The sequence below is a fragment of the Dipodomys ordii genome, unplaced genomic scaffold, assembly GCF_000151885.1.
Source record: "Dipodomys ordii isolate 6190 unplaced genomic scaffold, Dord_2.0 Scaffold7, whole genome shotgun sequence".
NCBI lineage: Eukaryota > Metazoa > Chordata > Mammalia > Rodentia > Heteromyidae > Dipodomys > Dipodomys ordii.
Window position 1 is genome coordinate 20,161,344 of NW_012267223.1, and position 15,707 is coordinate 20,177,050.

General features: G+C 49.1%; 1 protein-coding gene and 1 non-coding gene across 2 annotated transcripts; one reads left to right on the forward strand and one right to left on the reverse strand.

Annotated features, from left to right (window-relative positions):
- On the reverse strand, positions 1 to 74 carry Trnan-guu. The gene has a single exon. It is a non-coding gene; the product is annotated as a tRNA-Asn (tRNA).
- Positions 75 to 921: 847 nt separating this feature from the next.
- Psmb3 (proteasome (prosome, macropain) subunit, beta type, 3) lies at positions 922 to 9,854 on the forward strand. The gene is made up of 6 exons (XM_013035991.1): positions 922 to 1,001; positions 1,239 to 1,423; positions 5,241 to 5,348; positions 6,038 to 6,215; positions 8,755 to 8,849; positions 9,733 to 9,854. Exons 1-6 carry the CDS (start codon positions 999 to 1,001, stop codon positions 9,779 to 9,781), a joined length of 618 nt encoding a protein of 205 aa, XP_012891445.1. The 5' UTR covers positions 922 to 998; the 3' UTR covers positions 9,782 to 9,854.
- Positions 9,855 to 15,707: the final 5,853 nt, after the last annotated feature.

Consider the following 15,707-nt stretch of genomic DNA (forward strand, 5'->3'; position numbering starts at 1 on the left):
CGTCCCTGGGTGGGCTCGAACCACCAACCTTTCGGTTAACAGCCGAACGCGCTAACCGATTGCGCCACAGAGACGGTGATGGCTACTGATACTGCAGAAAGCCGAGTCAATGGGAGCGAGGCTGACGTGGCGCCGAAGCTGAAACCACAGCTCCGAATAAGCGGAGCAGAGACAAGGAACCTGGATAGGATGCAGGATCCAGACCCGAGGGGGGCAGCCGGGCACGGGGGCGGAAGGTGAGCAACCTAAGGATTATTAAGCTATGTACAATGAGCTTCTCGCCGGCTCTCTGAGAGGCTCCTCTGCTCGAAATGTTCGTTTTCGGGAGCTGATCTGAAGTCAACCTGCAGGGGATCCCAAAGACCAGAACAATCTCCAGCCTCCAAGACCGCCCCCGGCAGCTAAAGCCTTGCAGGCGCGGAACACCCGCGGCGCCCTCTCCCCCTCGCCCCATTTCCCGTCATTCAACCCGCACTGCATGGGGGTCTCCCACACACCCGGCCCGGGCCGGAGCTAGTGATTATCCCCAGCCTGGCTAAGTGCCCCGTCAGTAGGTAATAGCGGTAAGGGTTTGTAGGATGAGTAAACGAAATCGGCTAGCCTGAAGCCACAGCAGGTAGCACCGCGGCTCCCCAAGCTGGAGGCGCGACCCACACACAACCCGCCGCCCCAGCCCACGTGCGCGCAGACCCCGCCCCCAGCCGGGACAGCCAAGTTTAGGTCCGCCGAGAACCCGTCATGCACCGCAACGCGACGCTCTTCCGCACTCACAGTGACTTTTCACTTTCCGCTTTCCCCGCCTCCGTTTTGGCTTTCTCAACCAAACTACCCGGATTGGTGATTGACGGGAAATAGAACCAATAGAAAGCTCAATTGATCAGGCCGACTCGGCCTGTCGGCCAATAGGAATAATAGCAGCGAGAGCGTTGGTACAGAAGGAACCAGAACCGGTTCACTGTAATTGCAGCGGCGAACCCGATTCCTATTACACCGCAATCATGGTGAGACGGGGGGCAAGGGAAAGAATACGGGGTGTGGGTTGAGAAACGGCGATGGGGCGAGGCCAGAATTGGAGGCAGAAAGGGCTTGGTGGTCGGTGGAAAGGAGCTCTTGGCTGCCCGACCGGCCTCTATAGTGGAGGACACGGGGTACGGGCGGAGCGGGGTTCCTGGGCTAGGCTGGGGGCTATGGCGGCATTGGGCTCCTCGCGCTAAATCCCCCCGCTTTTCCACCCTCAGTCTATTATGTCCTATAACGGAGGGGCCGTCATGGCCATGAAGGGGAAAAACTGTGTGGCCATCGCAGCAGACAGGCGCTTCGGGATCCAGGCCCAGATGGTGACTACAGACTTCCAGAAGATCTTTCCCATGGGTGACCGGCTGTACATCGGCCTGGCCGGGCTGGCCACCGACGTTCAGACAGTGTAAGTGTCAGGAGTCCCTGCCCACATCCAGGCCTCTTCTTGGACCAGCCTTTGACAGGTGTCTTATGTGGCTTGGATACCAACCATCTACAGAATATCACCAGTGAGTCTGGGACAGCTGGATATCAGAGTGACCCAGAGATGTGCCCTAACCAACGTTACCAGCTCTGTGGCGGGCTCTGTGGAAAACATCTATGCGAATAGATTCATTTAAGCCTCTTTCTTGTATTGCCAGACTGCTGTCTTATTTCACAGTTGAAGAAAGTTCATGAATACCAGGACCCCCAGCGCTCATCTCTTTAAACCAAAGGCTGGAAAGAACTTAAGGTCCAGCTGGAAGAGAAAGCAGTTATAGCCCATGATGCACACATTAACTTGATGCACATATTAACTGCCAGGTTGTTTACCTAGTTGACAGTGGTTCTGTGACTTGAGAGAAAGAGTCTGAGAGGCTAAGGTTCTGCTGAGTGACTGGTAGCAGTAAGGCAAAGGATGTGGCTTCTGTTAGTTTTGTTGATAGAGCTCAGTGGCCACTTGGATATTGTAGAATAGGTGGGATTTGAAGTTTCACTGAGGTCGTGACCTATGTCGTTTTTTGTGGGGGAGGGATAGGGCTGGGTTTTTTTTGGGGGGGGGGTTCTGTCCGTCGTGGGGCCTGAACTCGGCCTGGGTACTGTCCCTCGGCTCTTCAGCTCAAGGCTAGCACTCTACCACTTGAGCCACAGCGCCACTTCCAGCTTTTTTTCTTTTTGCTTATATGGTGCTGGGGAATCGAACCCAGGGCCTCATGCATGCAAGGCAAGCGCTCTACCACTGAGCCACCTTCCCAGCCCCTAGGGCTGGGTTTTGAAGGCAGGATGAGCTCCTGTTCCTACACTAACCCTTGATGCCTTTTTTAATTTGTTTTAGTTACTAAGGATTAAACTCAGCCTGGCACATCTTAGCATACTTTACCACTTGAGCCACACTTCCCATCTCTTTTGTTTTCAGTTATTTTTTATGTACGGTCTTGTATTTTCTTTTTTCTTTTCCTTCCTTTTTTTTTTTTTTTTTTTGGTGCCACTATTGGAGCGTGAACTCAGAGCCTTGTGTTCTTGCTTAGCTTTTTTTTTTTTTTTGTCAGTGGGGGCTTGAACTCTGGGCCTAGGCACTGTCCCTCAGCTCTTTAGCTCAAGGCTAGTACTCTACCACTTGAGCCACAGCGCCACTTTTGGTTTTCTGGTGGTTAATTGGAGATAAGAGTCTCATGGACTTTTGTGCCAAGCCTGGCTTTGAACTATGATCCTCAGATCTCAGCCTCCTGAGTAGCTAGGATTACAGGCGTGAGCCACCAATGCTCGGCTTCTTGCTTAGCTTTTTTGGTCAAGGCTGGTCCTCTACAACTGGAGCCATGCTTCCACTTCTGGCTTTTTGCTGGCGAATTGAAGATAGGAGTCTCTTGGATTTGTCTGCACAGGCTGGTTTCTAAGTGGGATCTCAGCCTCCTGAGTAGCTAGGTTGAGGACCCTGTGTTTTTTTGCCCATGCAAGCCTTAGATCAAACTACTCTACCTATATCTCATTCCTTTGAAGCTGAAATTACAGTTGTGCACTACCATACCCAGCTTTACTTGTCGAGATAACTTTTGCTAAACTTTTCCGAGACTGGCCTGGAACTCCCCCTGCATCTACTGAGTAATTAGGAAGTCATGGTTTATCATATCTGGCTTCCTGTATCTTTTTTTTTTTTTGTCGGTCATGGGGCTTGAACTCTAGGCCTGGGCATTGTCCCTGAGCTCTTCAGCTCAAGGCTAGTGCTCTATCACTTGAGCCACAGAGCCACTTCTGTCCACTTCTGTTTATGTGGTGCTGAGGAATTGAACCCAGGGCCTCAAGCATGCGAGGCAAGCACTCTACCACTGAGCCACCTTCCCAGTCCCCTCCCCCCTTTTTTAATGTTGGTCCTAGGATTTGAACTCAGGGCCCAGGTGCTGTTCCTGAGCCCCTTTGTGCTCTACCACTTGAGCCATAGTGCCACTTCTGGCTTTTTTTTTTTTTTTTTAGTAGTTTATTGGAGACAAGAGTCTCATGGTGGGGCTGGGAAGGTGGCTCAGTGGTAGAGCGCTTGCCTTGCATGCATGAGGCCTGGGTTCAATTCCTTAGCACCACATAAGCAAAAAGAAAAAAAGCCGGAAGTGGCGCTGTGGCTCAAGTGGTAGAGCGCTAGCCTTGAGCTGAAGAGCTGAGGGACAGCGCCGAGGCCCAGAGTTCAGGCCCCACGACCGGACCCAAAAACAAAAACAAAAAGGAGTCTCATGGGGATTTTTCTGCCCAGGCTGGCTTCGAACCACAATCTTCAATCTCAGCCTCCTGCGTAGTTAGACTAGGTGTGAGCCACCTGTACCCATCCCTATATCTTTTATCTAGTAAAGTCAGTCCTCTGTTTCAAAAAATCTAGCATCCTCAGATTGAATCAACCTTGCATGGAATATTCAGATGGACTTTGTGTCTCAGTGGTAAAATGTGTGCTTGGCAGGTGTGGAACTGATCAGTTCTATGTTAGCCCATCCAGGGGCACTAAGGTGGCTACAGGGAAGGCATAGCCTTCTTTCTTAGGTACCTTCTCATCTGGGAGCATAGCATGGGAAGAATTCAATCTCTAGCAACAAAAAGAGGGAAAAAATTTCAGAAAAAAATTGTCTGTATGGATAATTTTCTTGCCATTACTTCCTAAACAGTATAGAATGACCATTTACCTGGTGTTTACATTGCTTTAGATATTATAAGTAATCTAGAGATGATTAAATCTCAGGAGAGGAATATGAGCAAATCATATGTGAATACAACCTTTAAATACAGCTTTGGATTTTTATATCCTTTGGTGGTCCTGGAACCAATCCCCTAAAAATACTAAGACACAATGGTACATTTAGACATGTTAACCAGATGATTCCTGCTTTTGAGTATGTACACTGAAATGCAGGACTTGAGAGGCCTACTTAAGAGGGGAAAATGATGACTTTGATTTGGACAACAACTCGGAGGGGACAGGGTATGCCAATTAGAAGCATCTTGCAAGCAGATGGGGGCGGGGGTTGTTTGCTTGTGATTTCTTGCTCTTGCCGGTGGGGTTTGAAGTTCCCTCTCAGGGAGATGCTGGAGAGCCACTGAGGAGCAGATTCTGGAGAGATGATATATGAGGAGGGTTTTAATACTAAGCTGTGTAGTTGGAGAGCTGAAGGAGGAAGAGAACTCAGAGAAGAAAGTTGAAAAGAATCAGGATGGGATTTCAAGAGGGATCATGTGGACTACAGGCAGCTGGTGGCCTAAGGAGAAGTAGCTTCTGCACTTTGTAAAAGGTTGAGAGGTGCTCACTAAGGGGAGGAAGCTTGTCAGACATTTCCTTTAAGGCTGGTTAAGGGCCAAGAACATAGAACTTCCTGGGGTCAAATCCAGTCTGCTTTTCTCCTGTGCTGCTGGAGAGACAACTGTGTAGACTGACCCTGTCAGTCAGGAGGCCCCACCAGCCTTCCTCTCCTTCCCGTCAAGAGCTTCTTCTCACTGAGTTCACTAGGTTTCAATGTCCTCACCTAGAAGGTGAAGCTAAAGTCATCCTGGGAGTCACTGCTGTGGCCCCAGCAAGTGTGTGGCACTGGCCTCTATTCCAGGGCCCAATCTGGGGCTCTGAGGTGGCCCTGGGGGGGAAGGTACCTTTCAGCTGTGTGCAAGCAGCTCTTGGTTGTTAGAGATTGGATGTTTCCTGTGTTCCTTCTGACCCACATGGGTGAACACTAGAGGATATTCAGCATCACTTACCTGCTTTTCTCTTCCAATCACAGTGCCCAGCGCCTAAAGTTCCGGCTAAACCTATATGAGTTAAAGGAAGGTCGGCAGATCAAGCCTTACACCCTTATGAGCATGGTGGCCAACCTTTTGTATGAGAAGCGGTAAGTGGGTTCAGGGAGCTCAGCCTAGGATGGCACAGCAGGCCTGTAACATGGAGGGTTGCCAGCAGGGGGCTCCTTGTCCTCACTTCTTAGACAGTATCCTTATTTTGTGGCTCTGTTTTTTTCTCTCTCTTTTTTTTTTTTTTTGCTTTCTTTCCTTCCCTTCCTTCCTTCCTTCTTTCTTTCCTTTTTGTGCCAGTCCTGGGGCTTGAACTCAAGGCCTGAGCACTGTTATGCTATACTACTTTGAGCCCCAGTGCCATTTCTGAAATTCTGGTCATTAATTGGAGATGAGAGTCTCATGAACTTTCCTGCCTGGGCTGGCTTTGAACTGCAACCCTCAGATCTCAGCCTCCTAAGTTGCTAGGATTCCAGGCGTAAGCCCAGCTCAAATCCTTTTTCTAAAGGAGTACAGATATAAATGTACAAATAGGGAATTCAATAGTGGTAGGAGATTGGATTAAGTAGAGAAGATTAGGAAGAGGCAGGATTCCCAAAGAAAGGAAGAGGAAAGGAGGCTAGGAATAAGAGGCATATGAAGGTAAATGTCAGAGGAAAGAGGAGGAACAAGACTTAAGACCTGCCAGATGCTAGGAGAGGGGAAAGAGTTGAGCGAGCTGGCTTCCCTTGTCTCTACAGGCCTGGGTATAAAAATGAGCATTTTTGAGCTCTACTTTCTCTGCTCACAGGTTTGGCCCCTACTACACGGAGCCTGTTATTGCTGGGTTGGATCCGAAGACCTTCAAGCCCTTCATTTGCTCTCTGGACCTCATTGGCTGCCCCATGGTGACTGACGACTTTGTAGTCAGTGGTACCTGTTCTGAGCAAATGTACGGGATGTGTGAGTCCCTCTGGGAACCCAACATGGTAAGTTGGCAGCATGGAGCAGGGCTGGCCTCAGGGGCAGCCCTGGCCTCCATGGCTGTCCTGGACCTTCCGGAACAAAATGTGTTTGGGGTGAGGACTGGTAAGTTCCTTGAAGGGTTTCTAGAAGTTTCATCTGCCTGGAGGACCTTCTCTTTGGAGATGCTGGTCAGATGTTGATTTTAGCTTCCCATTGGGTCTCCAGAGACACTGAGCACTACGCACACATCTAACAACATTAGAGGCATTCAGACAGAATGGCCTGGAGCGAGGGGTTTCTGAGCTATAAGCCTCAATCTACCTGCCACTTCGGGGTTTTTTTGTTTGTTTGTTTTTGTTTTTTTTTGGTCCGGTTGTGGGCCTGAATTCTGGGCCTGGGCATGGTCCCTCAGCTCTTAAGCTCAAGGCTAGCGCTCTACCATTTGAGCCACAGCGCCACTTCCGGCTTTTTTTTCCTGCTTATGTGGTGCTGAAGAATCGAACCCAGGGCCTTATGCATGCAAGGCAAGTACTCTACCACTGAGCCACCTTCCCAACCCGCCACTTCGGTTTTTTTGTTTTGTTTTGTTTGGCTGGTCATGGGGCTTGTACTCATGGCCTGGATGCTGTCCTTGAGCTCTTTTGCTCAATGCTAGTGTGTAGTGCCACTTCTAGGTTAATTGGAGATAAGAGTCTCATGGACTTTCCTTTCCTGCATGGGCTGGCCTTGAGCCATGATCTCAGCCTCCTGAGTAGGATTACAGGTGTGAGCCGCCAGTGCCTGGTTTTTGTTCGTGGGTAAATCACTACCCAGCCCTGCCTCCCTTACCTGTGAAAGAGGACACTAACAGCTACTTCAGACGGTGTTGAAGCATGAGAAGAGACTGGCATAATGCCTCACCAGGAGAGCCTTGCTTTCCTCTGCCACCTCTGCCAGGCTTGGGGGAAGGTCAGGATCTTGCACCCACACTAAATAAGTACTGGCTAAAGTGGAATATGCCGGGAAGAGGAACTGTGAGGGCTGAGGTGTGAGCTGGGCTCAGATGCTCCGAAGAGACCTGGGAGTAGCTAGGGTGGGCAGGGTGCAGCGAGGTGAGGCTGGGATGAGACTTCAGAGGGCCTTGAACACATGCCAATAAGTTGCCAAGCTTTCCTTTGCTGAAAGAACCCGAAGAACTGGGCTGGGAAGGGGGCTCAGTGGTAGAGTACTTGTCTTGCATGCATGAGGCCCTGGGTTCCATTCCTCAGTACCACATAAGCAGAAAAACCTAGAAGTGGTGCTGTGGCTCAAGTGGTAGAGCGCTAGCCTTGAGCTGAAGAGCTGAGGGACAGCGCCCAGGCCCAGAGTTCAGGCCTAACGACCTACCCAAAAAAACCAAGAGGCCAACAGCTGGATGTAACAAGTTGTCACCTGCAGGAGGCGCTGAAGTCCTGAGCAAAGAGAATGTTGGGCCAGAAAGGCAGCCAAAGCCAAGAGGACGTGGCCTTAAAGCAGTGAAGAGTGGTGGTGCTAACTAAGCAGCTTGGGGGCCAGCAGGCTCACAGTTGGGCAGGTTGAGTTTTCAGGTGTTGGGAAGTCTGTAGAGCAGCTGAAAAGCATGTCAGAGCCAAATGGAAATTCTCTCTAGGTGTTGGTGGCTCAAGCCTGTAATCCTAGGTACTCAGGAAGCTGAGATCTGAGGATCATGTTTCAAAGCCAACGTGGGCAGGAAAGTCTGTGAGTGAGACTTTTTTTAATTTAATTTTATTTGTGAACATACTGTACAGAGGGGTTACAATTACATGGGCAGGATAATGCGTACATTTCTTACCAAGCATTGCAGCCTCCTCCTTTGTTTACCCTTCACATCCCTTCCCAGCCTTCCCAATCCCAATCCTCCCCCCCCCCCCCCCCCCCCGTGAGACTCTTATCCTCTTATCTCCAATTAACCACCTGAAAACTCGAAGTAGAGCTGTGGCTCAAAGTGGTAGAGTGCTAGCCTTGAGTGCAAAAGCTCAGAGACAGTGCCTAGGCCTTGAGTTCAAGCCCCAGGACCGAGAGAAAAAGTAAAATTCTTCTCATTTTACAGAAGAGGAATTGAGGCTCAATGAAGAGATTATTGCTTATCCAGGGCTAATGGGAAAGATTCCAGATTTGAAAAGCCAGGTGCCAGTGACTCATGCCTGTAATCCTAGCTACTTGGGAGACTGGGATTTGAGGTTCAAAGCCAGCCTGGGCAGAAAAGTCTGTGAGACTTATCTCTAGCTAACAACCAAAAAGGTAGAAATGGTGCTATGACTCAGCACCAGCCTTGAGAGAAAAAGCTAAGGGATAGTACCCAGACCCTGAGTATAAGCCCCAGCACATAAACAGACAGACACACACACACACACACACGATTCAGGATGTGGCATGTTTCTGTAGTCAGTTTCCTTCAAGAAAAGAGCTCAGAGGGCTTCCCACCTGGAGCAAACCATCCCTCCCCTGCACTGCAGGGCCTGGAGCTGGGGAGCAGAAAAAAAAAAAGAGCCTTAAGCAGCTCAGAACAAGTCTTGAAGCTAAACTGGTCCTCTCTGTTGGCAGGACCCAGAACATCTGTTTGAAACCATCTCCCAAGCCATGCTCAACGCTGTGGACCGGGATGCAGTATCTGGCATGGGTGTCATAGTCCACATCATGTGAGTATGAGTTGGGCAAACTGGCTGCTTCGCAGACACCTGCCTCCCCCGCCCCCCCCCAGCCCTGAGCAAGTATATGGCAAACAAGGGGCTTCTGCAGACTTCCCTACAGATGGCAGTCTCAGGCTCTACAGACTCTCTAAGTCTCCTGTCAGATGAAGCCTCCGTCCCTTGCTCACAGTGGACATTTCCTTCCTTCTCTAACAGTGTCCCCAAAGTCCCAGGGGACCTGTGTGGGGCTAACCACAGGGAAGCTCCTCACTGCAGTTGGAATGCTCCCCCCAACTGTTAGATGTTGGGCTCTAGCAATCATCTTCCAGCCCCTAGCCAGCTCCCTAGCTGCCATTCCCTGGCGCCCCTACCTCCCCCCCCAGTTTGTTTGGAGATATCACCAGAAACTTGAATAGATGGAGCAAAGAGCATCCCCCAGCTGCTTAGCTACACTGCAGAATAAGCTTGTAGACACGCTCCTTCATAGCATAGCCTCCCTGCTTACCACAGAAGACTGCACTTCACCATCCTCAGGCTCTTTTGTGTCACTGAGGTGAGGCCACCCCGCTTTGCAAAGCCACTTGTTCTGTAAGCCTGAGGGGGAGGCCACGGGGGCCGGGCCTCCACTTCCTCTTGGGAGGGCCCTTCATCCAGCCCAAAGCATTTTCCGGAAAAGGCTACCCTAGATGGGTCTCCCTGTGAAAATTTTCCTGGTCTAGTTGTCTATCCCTGTCCTTCCCTTCCTTGTGGACTTGGTGACTAGAGCAGAACCGTCCCAGGGAGAGCAGCGGTGGCAGCAGCCTCCCTTCTCTCCTCTCCTCTGGAGGCTGAGTCCTAGGGGCTGAAGAGGCAGAAGTGTACATGGGCCGACATCTTTTCTTTCTCTGTGCAGTGAGAAGGACAAGATCACCACCAGGACGCTGAAGGCCCGAATGGATTAGCCCCATCCCAGAACCCACGCTTGTTTGTTGACTTTTGGTTTTGTTTTTTAAATAAAATTGCCTTTCTTTCATTCCTTCTGTTTTTGTTGTTCTGTAGCTTCCACGAAGAGCTACTCAGGCTTTATCTCAGCTCTCTGGTTTTATTTACTTATTTTTGTTGGTCGTGGGAGGCTTGAACTCAGGACCTGGGTTCGTCTCTGAGCTCTTTTGCTCAAGGAGCACTTCTACCACTTTGAGCCACAGCATCACCCCCAGTTTTGGGGTGGTTTATTGGAGATAAGAGTCTCATGGAGGGCTGGGAAGGTAGCTCAGTGGTAGAGCACTTGCCTTGCATGCATGAGGCCCTGAGTTCGATTCCTCAGCACCACATAAGAAAAAGAAAAAAAGCCGGAAGTGGTGCTGTAGCTCAAGTGGTAGAGCACTAGCCCTGAGCTGAAGAGCTGAGGGACAGCGCCCAGGCCCAGAGTTCAGGCCCCACAACCAGACCCAAAAAAAAAAAGTCTCATGGATTTTCTTTCCTGGGATGGCTTGGAACCATGGTTCTCAGATCTCAGCCTTCTGATTACAGGTGTGAGCCACCGGTGCCCAGTGGTTTTTACTTTCCAGTGTTGGGGAAGGAACCCAGGGCCTTGTGCATGCTGAGTCATGTATCATCCAGCTACACCTCCAGCCCTGGGTTTGCTTTTTGACTTGGGCTCTGCTCCACTGGCACACCCATGGGATAATCTCCCAGTCACAGTTGGATGCCTGCTCTGTGCTGGACCCTGAACAAAGTGCCTTGTGCATTCTACAATCTAATCATCACAGTCAACCAGTGCAAAGATTAACCTTTGTTTAGGGAAGGACTAAGTGGTACAGGCACTGTATTAAGTGGTGGAGCCTGTATTCTACACAAGGAAATGTGGAAGCAGGAGAATGTGTTTGAAGCCAGCCTGGTCTACAAATTGGATCTTTATCTAAAAAAAGAAGGAAACCGTGGGGTAATCCTAGCTGCTTCAGAGGCTGAGAGTAGGATCCAGTTTCAAGGCCAGTCAGTCATACATGCAAGACCCCGTCTCAACCCATAGCTGGATGTAGTGGCATGTACCTGCCATGCACTGTGTGGAAGACTGAATCAGAGACACACGGTTCTAGGCTAACCTTTGCAAAGTCTTCTGAGATTGCATTCTGTGGAAGAAGCTGAGCTGGGTGGTACATACCTGACATCCCAGTTATGAGGGAAAGTGTAAGGCAGACACATTTAGGCAGGGGACAGGGCAAAAAGCAAGGCCCTATAAAAATATGCCAATAAGCTGGGTGCTGGTGGCTCATGCCTATAATCCTAATTACTCAGGAGGCTGAGCTCTGAGGATCGTGGTTTGAAGCTAGCCCAGGCAAGAAAGTGTGAGTCTCTTACCTCTAGTAAATACTCAGAAAAAGCTGGAAGTAGAGCTGTGGCTCAAAGTTGTAGCGTGTAGACTTGAGCAAAAAGAGGCTCAGGGACAACACCCAGGCATTGAGTTCAAGCCCCAGGATTGGCAAAATATGCAAATAAGGTCTGAAGGTATGGCCTAGTGGTCGAGTGGTAGAGTACACACCAAGCAAGCATGAAGCCTCCTATTCATTACTACCTCCTTCCCCTCACCCCCAAAAAGCCTATATTCCAAAATCTAGATTTCAAATTGTTAAACTGTCCTGGAAATCCCTCAGTGTTTTTGTTGTTTTCTAGTCCTAGGGCTTGAACTATTGGCCTGGGCATTGTCCTTGAGCTTCTTTTGCTCAAGGCTAGCACTCTACCACTGAAGCCACAGTGCCACTTCCTGCTTTTTCTATTTATATGGTACTGAGGAATTGAACCCAGGGCTTCATATATGCTAGGCAAGCACTCTACCACTAAGCTCTATTTCCAGCCCCTGATTGTATCTTTAAAGATGTTAACTTCATTAACATTTGTGTGTGTGTGTGCCCATTCTGGGGCTTGAACTTACTTTTGGTTTTGTTTTTTTGCCACACTTTTTTTTGTCAGTTGTGGGGCTTGAACTCTGGGCCTGAGGGCTGTCCCTTAGCTCTTTAGCTCAAGGCTAGTGTTCTACCACTTGAGCTACAGTGCCACTTCCGGTTCTCTGGTGGTTTATTTGGAGATAAGAGTCTCACAGAGGGCTGGGAAGGTGGCTCAGTGGTAGAGTGCTTGCCTTCCTTGGATGAGGCCCTGGGTGTTGTGGCTTAATTGGTAGTGCGTTCACCTTGAACTGAAGATCTCAGGCCCAGAGTTCAGGCTCCACAACTGACCAAAACAAAGACTTTCCTGCGCAGGCTAGCTCCTGAGTAGCTAGGAGTGAACCCCCAGACCCAGCTACTTCTGGCTTTTTACTACTGATCTGGAGATAAGTCTTACAGGCTCTGCCTTGGCTGGCCTTGAATCGTGCTCTTGATCTCAGCCCCCTGAGTAGCTAAGATTATAGGCATGAGCCACTAGCACCTGTTTTTTGTTTTTCCCTCCTGATGCCAACACTATGGGGCTTGCACTCCTTTCATTCATTTTTTTCACTTATAGCCTGGTGTTTTACCACTTGTGCCACATCTCCAGTCTGGCATTTTGCTGGTTATTTGGAGATGAATTTTAACATTTCTGCTTGGGCTGGCTTTGAACCTTGAACCTCCAGATTTCTGCCTTTTGATTAAGTAGGGCAACAGGTGTGAGCTACCATTACCTTTTCTGAAATTCTCTGAGCCTAGCTTACAACCTGCAGTAGATGTGCTAATACAAAGTAGGATGTGCTCACTATTCCCAAGCATTCGCTTCTTAGACTCAATCATCTGGAGGGCTCATGAAATTTTTTTTGTGTGTGAGCCAGGCCCTGGTGGCTCACGCCTATAATCCTATCTACTCAGGAGGCTGAGATCTGAGGATCACGGTTCAAAGCCAGCCCAGGCAGGAAAAGTCTGAGAGTCTCCAATAAACCACCAGAAAACAGGAAGTGGCGCTGTGGCTCAAGTGGTAGAATGCTCACCTTGAGCTGAAGAGCTGAGGGACAGCACCAGGCCCAGAGTTCAAGCCACACAACCAACAACAAAAAGAAAAGATTTTATTTAAGTTTTTCACCCAGAAGATCTTGAGACCTGAGAGTTTACATTTCTGAATCCCAGGTGTTACTCTATTACTGGTCCAGGACCACACTTTGAGAATTACTTGATTTTATTACACAAAGGTACTATGTTCCAAGCCACTCACCTACCCAGTTGAGGTATGTAGGTCCTAGCCTGTCCATTCTCTATAGCGAGAGGAGACGGGAAGGGGTGGTGGTACATGGAAGTGCCAGCTGGCAGGCAGCCCACTGTGCTTTGTTCCTAACATTGCTTATTAACTGCATCTGAAAGTGGGAGGTCGTTGACCACATTCCTTCTCCAAACTCAAGCTCTACGTTGACTTTGCCTAAACAGCCTCTAAAACAAAATACACAAAGAAAAACCAAAAAACAAAAAACCTGGCATCAAAAACTTTGATTAGGGGGCTGGGAAGGTGGCTCAGTGGTAGAGCACTTGCCTTGCATGCCTGAGGCCCTGGATTCGATTCCTCAGCACCACATAAGCAAAAAGAAAAAAGCCGGAAGTGGCGCTGTGGCTTAAGCAGTAGCCTTGAGCTGAAGAGCTGAGGGACAGCGCCCAGGCCCAGAGTTCAGGCCCCACGACCGGACCCCCCCAAAAAAAAATTTGATTAGCCAGGTGCTGGTGGCTCACACCTGTTATCCTAGCTACTCAGGAGGCTGAGATCTGAGGATGGAGGTTCAAAGCCAGCCCAGGCAGCAAAGTCTGTGAGACTCTTATCTCCAGCTAATCACCAGAAAACTAGAAGTGGTGCTGTGACTCAAAGTAGTAGAGTGCTAGCCTTGAGCAGAAGAGTTCAGGGACCAAACCCAGGCCCTGAGCCTCAGGACTGCCAAAAACAATGAAAACCTTTTTGATTCTGAGAAAAGGGGGGGGGGGCATTTCCAAAGGATTTACACATAACCAGATGTAACAAAGCGTTTTGAGTTTTATTTTTTCCTCAGGTTGGAGATTCATCTTAACATGCATGCATTTTAAAACAGTAACAGGGTCTTGAACTGTTTAGAGCAGACATTAGACAAGCACAGGGGTTGAAAATTCCTATTTTAAAAAATGGAACCTGCAGTGTGAAACTGAGAAGTCACACATGTGGTGGGGTGGTAGTTTATTCTGCTTCCCCCAAAAGGGGGCTCCAAACTCGATTCACATTATTGTGTGTATAATGCTCTGCTCTGCTGTTGTGTACTAAGACTGGCTTTCCCACTAAAGATGCTGGCCCCTGCCTCCTTGCAAAAATAGCTGTGAACAATTCAAGGGCTTTTCTAGAAGTTTCCTCTCCAGCCTAACTTCCTGTCCACATAAGTTGTTGAGGGAACAGCTGATTTCCTAAGTAGCACATTGAGAGGAGGGCTAAGGCCATGTCACTGCCTCCCCACCTCAGATGGATGGCAGATTTGGGGAAGCTGTCCAAAAGCATTTCCCTTTCAGGACCTGCCCCCACTATACCTGCCATAAAAAGTTAAGGTCTCTAGACTTGAGGGAAGCCGTGATCTTAAAGGCTAGAACACTGAGGATTAATTAAGTACACGGTCCATTCTGGCCCTAACACTCAGTAGCACAAATGCTGAGGAAAGAGCACTAACCTTCTCATTTTCAATCTGAAATGACAAATGGATTAACTGGGGGGGGGGGGGGGAACTGGCTTCTCAAAGTCCTGGGTCTTTGGTCCACCTCCCCAGGGGAGACTGTGAAGAGGGAACAGTATCCAGGGCAGGAGTCCAGTCTCCCACACTGCTGAGCACGACCAGGAGACCTGGTCAGGCCTGAAGCACAGGGCAGAGAGACAAGTGGAGGAAGAAGAGTAAAAGGGAGGAGCTGCCTGTAGTGGGAACTGGAGAACAGCCACAGACCAGTAACCCCTGAGCTAGATAAAGAGGCTGAGCCCTGCTTCTGGAACTGCTGGCTTCCTGCCCGTCCTGTAACCCCTGAGCCACAGAGACTCAGTGGTTAAGTGATAAGAGATATGGCCCAAGACCAACAATTAGTGATTGGCTGGTGGAGTTTTCAGAGCTCCCTCATTTCAGCCAGCTTGGAGTTTCTCAGCTACAGACTTCCCAGGAGAGAGAGGGATGAGAAATTGTGACCAGGTGCCACTCAGGAAGTGGCATTATGAGGAAATGGGGGTGGAACACTGCCCTTGTTCCCACCCACGGCAGCCAATCACCCACATCCTTATTCTTATACCTTGTTCCTGGAAGCCCCAAAAGAGGGGAAATGAGGATCCCCTTAGAGCCTAGTCAGCCCAGAGAGGGAATGGTATGGGAGAAAAGGGAGCAGATAAACAGGATCAGTTCACTGTCAGACTGCAAGCCAAACAGCACATCTTTATCATTACAAAAAGAAAAAAATTCCTTAGAGACCAAGATAAATAGCTTTTAAACATGAATGAATGCCAAAGGAATTAGAGGGCCTAACCCAAGGTTTTAAAGAGAGCACACAGAATGACCTTTTAAAAATTTCCTAAAATCCATCAAGCCACAGCTCAACTGTTTTGACCCAATCAACAATACTGTCAGAAAAACAAAAAGAGCAGTTTAAACAGAATGCTACCTCTCAAAATGTAAACAATATTAAAAAAAACAACAACAACCACATAATTCAATGTTAAACAAGTTAGATACCTGGTACTCAGTAACTGGTAAGATTGTGTTACACTTTCATACACATGGCAACATGATTGTGGATCAAATGCAGAGGTGCCTGCAAGCCCCCAGGCTGGGGCTGCAGAGCCTTCAAAGCTCTACAGATGTCGGGGCCTGACTTGGGAGCACATCCAAATTCTCACTCTTGATTATGAGGTGGGGAAGTCAAGTCCAGACATTATTCCTACATAATCTCTTTC